Raw genomic sequence first — 10,098 nt, forward strand, 5'->3', positions numbered from 1 at the left:
TTCAAATTCAACCCATATTATTCGATAATCTAGCATCAACTAAAATTTGTATTTTATTGTGGAAAATTTCATAATGAAAATTGTTGGTACACTTTTGTGAACGCGACTCGGCTCTGTTCGGCTTGGTTCGGTTCAACTTGGTTTCGACACGGTTAGGTCCTGCTCAAGCCCGACTTCACGACATTCCCCCGTCGTGCACCCCAGAGTTCGACACGCGAAGCACGGAGAGCCGCGAACCAATCTCGTTTACACATCATCATGACATCATCATGATGATGTCATGATGATGTCACAAGGTTGACTAAACTTTACAAATCAGAATTTAGAGAATTCATGTACGTAATGCATTGTCTTTGGGCCAAACAGCTTCCATTTGGGCCGAAACCTTTCATTTGGGCCGAAACAGTTAGATTCAACATGTATGTCGACGAAACAGAAAGGGTTTCGTCGACTTTGGAGTTTCGCTAAGGCCTTTTTGTGTTTCGTCATGGTCTGTGTCTGTCTAGTATAAATACCCCTCAGAGTTTCTGTGTGAAACTGATGAGAGCTGTGAGACTTTGAGAGATGAGAGCATACCCTTGAAAGTTATTCTGTCAAACTGTGTGGGTATCAGTTGATCTTGGTTCTCATCCTTAATCAATAGATATTGAATCTTTGGTTACGCGTGTGTTTTACACTGTGTTTGGTTTGCACCGTCACGGGGATTCCGCACCCGTTACCGTGTTTGTTATAAACAAGGGTTTGGTTTTCGTTATCGATCCTCAGATAACGGGACCTACAATTGGTATCAGAGCAGAATCTCCTAAATTTGTTGAAAAGAGTACTTGTTTCAAATGTGGGAAGTTTGGGCACATCATTAAAGACTGCACAAACTCGCCCAAACCAAATTTTGTTGAAAGAGCCCCCTCTGAACAAGGTCACTCACAACGTCGTCCTGTTTCACCCAAAAATGACAAACGTACCATTAAAGAACAAGAAACGAAACAACGACGTCAAAATGTTAAGAAAATAGAAAAGGCCTTAAAAACTGAAGTAAAATCTGTTAAAAGGAAACCTAGTTTGTCACAACCATTAAAACCAGAAATTGTACATAATACACAATCTGGTAAACGGAAACAAGCTTGGAGACCTAAAACGGATAAAGTTTCAGGGGGAGCATCATCAGTTCTAGATCATCGAGAAGTTGAGATAACTTACGTCGATGAACATGGGCAACCTAAGTCTGTTAAGGCTTGGGTCCCCCTCTCCATCTAATCTCTGAGTGAGTGTGCAGGATGTTCCAGGAGGAACTTTCAATAGTCATAGGATTATTGATAGTGGAATGTTCATGCACAAGATCGGCGACAAAAGAAATTGTTGCCTTTGATGGAGAGAAGAAGCAAAGGGAAACAAAGTTGTCTGTTGAAAGAAATTGATAACTTCGAGAAAATGCAAATCATTCCAAAGTTTGATTGTTAATGGCTTTAATCGGGCCCCCAGGATAGATTCAAATTTGTGATAATGTACGCACCTGCAGCACGTCTGAAGTTCAAAATCAACAAGATGAACGTGCAGTGTACATTTCTTCGCGGTGTAATTGAAGAAAATGTGTTTGTTGAAAAAACCAACCGGGTGTGTGGATGCCTTGGCTTGGATTGAACAACCGCACACAACTTTTGAAAGAGAAAGACAAAGACCTTCGCTGGTGCAATGTGGAAGACCAGCCGGAACCAAAGGTTTATGATCTTGTTGCTGTGAAGAGTTTTCTCGGGTTAATTGAAGTAGCTACAAAATCGACTTTGAAATCCACACCGGGTGGATGTCTAGTTTGGGAGAGCACTCAGATTCCTTGCAATGCACGAAGCAGTTGCAGGATACAATTTAAATTTCTAATCTCTCCTATACTTCTCGATATTTAAGCTGCTTTTTGAATTATTATTATCTCGTACAGCACTCTTTGACCTGACACGTTGAACTCGAATATCACCTCACACGTGATCGTTTCAATATCAAACTCATCAATGTTGTCATGGTCCGCACCGCTTACCGACGTGCCAACTGATTTTTCCAAAATTCGATAAATCATTTTTGTAAATACCTTTGTGTTTTTAAAATTTATCATAGTTTGTCCATTTTAGGGGGAGTAAATCCAAAATTTGAAAAATTCAAAAACATCGAAAAATTTCAAAACTCAAAAACAATAGAAAAACAAAAATGAGTTTCCTGGCGAGAAAAAGAGAAAATGATAGTACATCAGTGGTCTGTTGAAACATCTTTAAACTGAACTTAAAATGAAAAACGACAAGCAGCTCTATATAAGATGTATCAGTAGGCTCACAATCATTTTAAAGTGTGCAGGGTGATATAAATCTTAAATCGACTGAAGATCATGTGGGAAACACTCATTGGCATATGGTCTTAGTACCGAAATTTTGTTTGAGAGATTGTCGAGGTTATGAGATATTCGGTCTTTACGCTGCTTATCATCTGGGTATCATGGTTGTATCTTTAACCGAAAAATAACGGGGACGCAAGTCTAGATCTTCCATGATACTATACACACGTGTACATATTGCATTCGACCTCAATAAGTGATCAACAATCACATGTCCCAAAATAAGTGATAATATATCACATTTATCCGGGAGTCAAGTTCGTCTCTCTGCTGTACTATGTACTGACCTGTTCATAGACTTTCTCCTGTGCCCTCATGCATATGAAAATCAAGCTCCTCATCAATAAGTGATTCTATCACATAGGGCTTGTTTTCAAATAAAAAATAAGTGAGTATCTCACATTCTTTTATACGGTCAGACGGATGATAAACGGTATACTCACCGGTAAGATGAACCCTCGTGCATACCTTGATACGGGAATGTGTCGTGTGTGGATGAACACCGGTCGGTAAGTATAAATCATACCTAATCGTATCCCCTCGCCATGATTACATCTGATCAGTTGAGCTTAAGTGGACAACAATACCGATAATTGTTACAGGATGCTTATCTAAATGTTAACTAATTGAACAACAAGAGCGTTGTGGCGTGACCGTACACTGATATATGATTCTCTTACCCTCGAAACTCGCAAAAAGAATGTCTGTAAATTTTTATTTATTGCTTTCCGTCTTTGCATTTGAAAAATGAAAAATTCCAAAAAGATTTTAGGTGTGTTTTAATATAAACTTTATAAAAGCCAAAAAGATTTTGCTTCTAGTTTATTTTTGATTGACCGATGTTGGAACTCGAGTCTATCCTACCCAAAATCCTGATTGTAAGCCGGAAAACAATTGCATCTTCATAAACTGTCCAAGTTAACAAGTTTTGAAAGTTAAAGGATTAAATCTGAACATTTTTAAACTTTCAAACTGTTGTCGGCCGGTGTTTGATTGAGATTTGATCTCATATGTGTCGTTTGTTTAATTTGTCTATATTCCAAACCGTTGTTCTCATTACGTGTTTAGATTTCTTGTATGTGCAGATGCGACATCAGAATCAGCAAAAGGCGAATAGAACGTGTCAGATGACAAGCCGTAAAGCGAAGACACGACGTTGATGCAATCAGACGATCAAGATGATCGGGTTGCAGTTGATCACTCATCAACACCACAAGGATCTAAAGAATTGAAGATCAAAAGATTCACGAGCATAACTCAAAGGAGAGCTTATCTTAAGGGGGAGTTTGTTAACACACTTCCTAAATAAAAAGGGAGTTTGTTGATACACTTTCTACTTACGACGCGTGAAGACTTTGAAGATCCTCCGACATGAAAGACACAGAAGACGAACCATCACGAGTAGCGTCCAAGGGGGAGTTTATTGGTACACTTTTGTGGACGCGACTCGGCTCGGTTCGACTTGATTCGGTTCAACTTGGTTTCGACACGGTTAGGTCCGACTCAAGCCTGACGTCACGACATTCCTCCGTCGTGCGCCCCAGAGTTTGACACGCGAAGCACGGAGAGCCACGAACCAATCCCGTTTACACATCATCATGTCATCATCATGATGATGTCACAAGGTTAACTAAACTAAACAAATCATAATTTAGAGAATTCATGTACGTAATGCATTGTCTTTGGGCCAATCAGCTTCCATTTGGGCAGAAACCTTTCATTTGGGCCGAAACAGTTAGATTCAACATGTATGTCGACGAAACAGAAAGGGTTTCGTCGACTTTGGAGTTTCGCCGAGGCCTTTTTGTGTTTCGTCATGGTCTTGGTCTGTGTCTGTCTAGTATAAATACCCCTCATAGTTTCTGTGTGAAACTGATGAGAGCTGCGAGACTTTGAGAGAGTCTGTAAAACACTGTTTGTATACGTTTGTATCCGTTCTCATCCTTAATCAATAGATATTGAATCTTTGGTTACGTGTGTGTTTTACACTGTGTTTGGTTTGCACCGTCACGGGGATTCCGCACCCGTTACCCTATTTGTTATAAACAAGGGTTTGGTTTTCGCTATCGATCCTTAGATAACGGGACCTACAAAAATGGCGGATTTTGAGTTAGTTCTATTTAGTGAGGCATTCTTATTTACTCTATTTTGTGCTCACTTTATGTAACTTAGCGCGTTTCATTTCCAATTAGATAGATATAAATTGCCTTGCAACACATTGTTTTGTGCCATGGTCGGTAAATTATCTAGATCCCATACACTAAATAAAAATTTGTATCATAGAAAAAGGAATTTCTTACTTTATAATCTAATTTTGTACGGATTTGTTACCATTAACTTTTGCAAGTATATGAGTGCTTTCTTTCTGATTTACTTACAGAATCGTGATTGCTATGAACCGCGAAATCACATTATAATATATACTCAAACTTACAAAGAACTATAAAAAAGTAATTAATAACACAATAAAAGAAAAAAAAAACAATTCACTTTATGCCTCATAGTATATTTCACTCAATAGGAATTGCATAACTACAAGCACACATCTCATTAAACATTATTACAATACTTAGGGGGCTCTACACCAACATGCAAGTTGGTTGTACAACTAGAATCAATCTAAACTGTTAATTCTAAGGTTTTAAAACCAATAAGAACAATTGTTCCTAAGAACATATTGTGTCATGAAAAACTATTCTATTAGTTATCAGGAAAACAAAGTATAAGTTTTTGTGATTATATCTTATTTACTCTATTTTGTCCTCACTTAATTTTGGTAACTTAGCCCGTTCTAGTTCTAATTAGTTAGATTTAAATTTCCTTGCAAAGCATTCTTGTAGCATGCTCATTAAATTAATTACAAGCAATACGCTAAATCACAATTTGTATGGTAGAAAAAGGAATTTTATAATTTACAATATCATTTTGTATGGTTTAGATTTTTATCACCATGTACATATGTGTCTTCTGATTTGCTTAATCAAGAACATCATGGACAGCATGATTGCTAATAAATGTGAAATCACATTTATCAATATACACTTAAACATGTAGAGAAAAGTAAGAACACTAATCATTAGCACAATAATAAAAACATTTCACCTCAAGCATCAAAGTATAACTACAAGCACACATCCCATTAGAGATTATTACAATACTTAGGGGGCTCTCCACCAACATGCAATTTGGTTGTACAACTAAAATCAATCTAAATTGTTAATTCTACGGTTTTAGAAGCAATAAGAACGAACATAATGAGTCATGAAAAACTATTCTCTTTAGTTACAAGGAAAACATAGTACAAGTTCCTGTGATGGTATCTGTCTTCAAAATCTTGTCTTGTACTGGAACATGGTGTGTGCACTACTTGGAACTGACATAAATCTTTACTTGTGAACATTTGTTCTTCAGTGACAGTTGTACCTAGGTAGTGAACTCTTTATCCGCATTAAAACTTAAACATCAACACCGAACATGAATTTCATTATTGAATAACTCACCGGCATTGAAACTTCATCGTCGATACCAACCTTTATTTTTATTCAATAATCTAGCATCAGTTAAGATTGTATTTTGTTGTTAAAAATTCCTTCTTTAATGGAAATGGCGAATTTTGATTAAAGTTATATACTTTAAGATTGTATTTTGTTGTTAAAAATTCCTTCATTATTGCAACTCACTGTTTGGGTTTCCCGTTAAATTAATTACAAGGAATATATCAAATCACATTCTGTATGGTAGAAAAGGGAATTTTATTATTTATAAGGTTTAGAATTGTTATCCATGTAATTTTTGCAAGTACATTGGTCTTTTTTCTGTTATATAAACTATTAATTTTTAGAGTTCAACAAACAAGCACCCTAATAGTTACCTTAAATTTTAAAATAGAATAGATGTGGATTATTATTATGTAACTATACAAGTTCGTTAGTTGTTTCCTTAAAATGGTGTCGGTTATCATAATATGCATTCTCAAGGTGCTTAATATGACTGTAATCTTGTAGGTGATCAAGGAAATGGAACAAGGTTCGTGTTAGAAATATTTAAACTTAGTTATGTTTATTATCTTTATGATTTATCTCAAACTTATAAGTAGATTAACGTATGATAAGTGTATGACTATTAGATGATATGGACTGTAATTAACGGTTGATAAGCCGGAAAATGATTTCAAATAACTGTCTGGACAGTTACCCGCCAAAAATAACCGCCAAACTCATATGTATTTAATCTTGTTGCCGGCAAAATGATAGGATATCAAGACAGTTTCTGTTATTCCGAAATTGTCCACTTTCATTCTCCTGTTCTCTCTCTCGTATATTCTGCATCTTACTGATCTGAATATATATACAAACATGTCTGCAAGTTTCGTAACAACTTCCGCTGCATCTGCATATTCTTATGCACGAGAAAAGAATGATCCGGATGTCCAACAAAGTGGTATCAGAGCAACTCCAATGTTAAATGAAGAAATTAAGCCCACTGCAACATGTATGCCTTGTCAACACTGTGCTGATGAAAAAAATGAGAAGAAACGTCGAGTCCCGCGTGAAAGGTTATGTTACTACTGTCACATGCCTGGACATCAGATTTATATGTGTAAGGCCAAAGAAAACGATGAAGAGATGCAACTGATTAAACAAGAAATTAACGCTGGAATCAGATCGCAGAATGATGATGTGCATTGCCGTGAAGAGATGATTGTCACCGGAACTGACGGTGGACAATGGAATGAAATCTGGTATGTTAATCCAACTTTCAATCATCATTTTGTGGGAAATATTGATGTTTTCAAAAGGGTAAAACACATTATGGGTGTCGAGACAAGATCAGGGATGAATAATTTTCTTTTTATTCGGGGAGTGGGACAAGTGGAGATGAAAACAGGGAATGAAAAACTGCAAATTCCCAGTGTATTTTATTCACCGGACATAGATCGAAACGTTTTAAGCCTTGAACAATTAACACTTCAAGGTTTTACGGTTCGTCGATCCGGTGATTCATGCAAAATCTTCCCTATGTTCTCATCTCCAGTGGTGAATTCAATAAGTGACATAACCGGGCTGACGAAAGAGGAGGAACTGGGAATGAAAGAGAAAGAAAGGCTGCAAAACATGTGTGGCATAGATGACGAATTCAAAAACGATTACTTGAATTCGTATTTCGAAACATTAAATGTTTCGGATGAAACAGAAGTTGATTGGAATCTAATGATTCTAAAAGCATTAGAATTTCATGAGTTTGGTGATTGTAAGGCGCTGATCAATATGCTTGATGATCGTGAATACGTGTTCAAGTATAGAATTGATCTACAAAAGAAATTCGAAGAGATGGTTCAATGGTTTCTAAATGAATATTTAGGGATCAATCATAGACCAATTCCACCCTACTCTATGGATCAACGAAAGACAGATCTATTGAGTGTATATATGTTGGTTGAAAAGGATGGGGGGTATCGAAATGTTACTACAGAAAACATGTGGCCGATCATTGCAAAGGATCTGGGGCTCGAATATAAAGACGGTGACTACATAAGGATCGTATATGCAATGTATCTAGACGTTCTGGAATACTACTACAAATACAAAGCGGTCCAAGAGAAGGTGCATGTTAAGGAAGTAATAAATGATGGTGCTGACTCCTCTCAACGAAGCCACAGGAAGACAAGGAGTGAAGATATAGGGTGCAATGGTACTGCAGGAGAGGAGCACCAGGAAGTTGAGCCAACACAAGCTGCGTTCTTTGCAGGATTACAGACGGTGACTGGCATCACATGAAAAGACGGAAAAGGTTCAATTTTAACCAAGCAAGATGGGCCGTTGAGGAAGCCAACCGAAGCGTCATGAATGAGGCTCATAAACATAACCAAGTTTAGAGGGGTTATGTTAGAAATATTTAAACTTATTTATGTTTATTATCTTTATTATTTATCTCAAACTTATAAGTAGATTAACGTATGACAAGTGTATGACTATTAGATGATATGGACTGTAATTAACGGTTGATAAGCGGGAAAATGATTTCAAATAACTGTCTGGACAGTTACTCGACAAAAATACCCGCCAAACTCATATGTATTTAATCCTGTTGCCAGCAATATGATCGGATATCAAGACAGTTTCTGTTATTCCGAAATTGTCCACTTTCATTCTCCTGTTCTCTCTCTCGTATATTCTGCATCTTACTGATCTGAATATATATACAAACATGTCTGCAAGTTTCGTAACAACTTCCACTGCATCTGCATATTCTTATGCACGAGAAAAGAATGATCCGGATGTCCAACAGTTTGGATATGAGTTCGTTGATCCATGTCATCGGTCGTGACCTCACAATGAAAAGTCTCATGTCCCTGCCAAGATACAACTATGCTCGCATCGCGTCACTAAACCGGAGTTTTCGTGAGCTCATTAGAAGTGGTGAACTTTATAGGCTAAGAAGCACTCATCAAGTAATTGAACATTGGGTCTATTTTTCTTGTGACCCATTGAAGTGGGATGCTTTTGATCCTGTCAATGAGAAATGCATGAATCTACCCATGATGGATACTGACTTAGGCTTCCAGTTCTCGGATAAAGAGTCCATGGCAGTTGGCACAGACCTACTGGTTATAGGAAATGATATGCTAGGTCCGGGTATCTACAAGTACAGTTTATTAACAAATTCATGGTCACAAGGGCTGCCAATGAATGAACCCAGATGGTTGCTTGTGTCGGCCAGTTTTAAGAATATTGCAATCTTTGCAGGTGGTGTGGATCGAAATGGAAAGATCATGGATGCGGTAGAAAGTTACCACAGTGAGACAGGGACTTGGAAGACACTTCCTAGTATGATTAAGCCACGGAAATTGAGTTCTGGGGTCTTTATGGATGGTAAGTTTTATGTAATAGGAGGGATTAGCAGTAATGATTCAAATCCATTGACATGTGGAGAAGAGTATGATCTGGATACCCAAAAGTGGACTGAAATTCCCAACATGTCAACTGGTGGTGGCGGACCTCGAATGGCTCCGCCGCTGCTTGCAGTGGCAAGCAATGAGTTATATGCTGCTGATTGTGCAGCAATGGAACTGAAGATGTATAGCAAGAAGAACAAAGAATGGGTTGCTATTGGAAGGTTGCCTGAAATAGCACACAGTAGGGATGGTTGGGGTATTGCATTTAGAGGATGTGGGAATCGTGTCGTCATCATTTGTGGTCCTAGAGATACCCAGAATAGATATATAGAGATATATTCATGGGTCCCTAGCGAAGGGCCACCACAGTGGATGAGGATTGGCTGGAAAAGTAGTAATAACTTTGTCTACAATTGTGCTATAATGCGCTGTTAAGCTGAGAAGAAATCTGGCCAAAAAATCTTCTTAATCTTTCAAAAAGCTAAGTGAACTGATGTGGCTATTTTGTCGAATGATTGTGAGAAAATCTAGGGTTGTTTTTTGTTTGTTTGTTATCTTGTCAGAAACTTGTGGGAATTATCGTTTGTGGGAAACTTGTGGGAGTTCTCCTAGTTATGAGTACTTTTAATCAATCTTTCTAATCTTGCCTTGTTAATTGTTGGTTGCAATATATGCTTGCTAATTTTTTGTTGTGAAAACTGATATTTACATAAACAACCAATGAAGTCAAGATTATTATTTTGATAGTTCTTCTCTTTGCAAGCCAGGCATAAGGATATGTGTCTATTTAGGTAACTTATGATGATCTTGTTAGAATTATTAAACTAAG

At 37.4% G+C, this 10,098-nt stretch overlaps 1 protein-coding gene across 1 annotated transcript; it reads left to right on the top strand.

Annotated features, from left to right (window-relative positions):
- Positions 1-8,651: 8,651 nt before the first annotated feature.
- LOC110933819 (F-box/kelch-repeat protein SKIP11) lies at positions 8,652-9,704 on the top strand. Its single transcript, XM_022177023.1, has one exon. It carries the CDS (start codon positions 8,652-8,654, stop codon positions 9,702-9,704), a length of 1,053 nt encoding a protein of 350 aa, XP_022032715.1.
- The last annotated feature ends 394 nt before the right edge of the window (positions 9,705-10,098 follow it).

This window comes from Helianthus annuus, chromosome 4, assembly GCF_002127325.2.
Source record: "Helianthus annuus cultivar XRQ/B chromosome 4, HanXRQr2.0-SUNRISE, whole genome shotgun sequence".
NCBI classification, from domain to species: domain Eukaryota; kingdom Viridiplantae; phylum Streptophyta; class Magnoliopsida; order Asterales; family Asteraceae; genus Helianthus; species Helianthus annuus.

Excerpts from the sequence above, each read along its gene's own strand:
- LOC110933819 (XM_022177023.1), top strand. The coding sequence starts at position 8,652 with ATGTCCAACAGTTTGGATATGAGTTCGTTGATCCATGTCATCGGTCGT.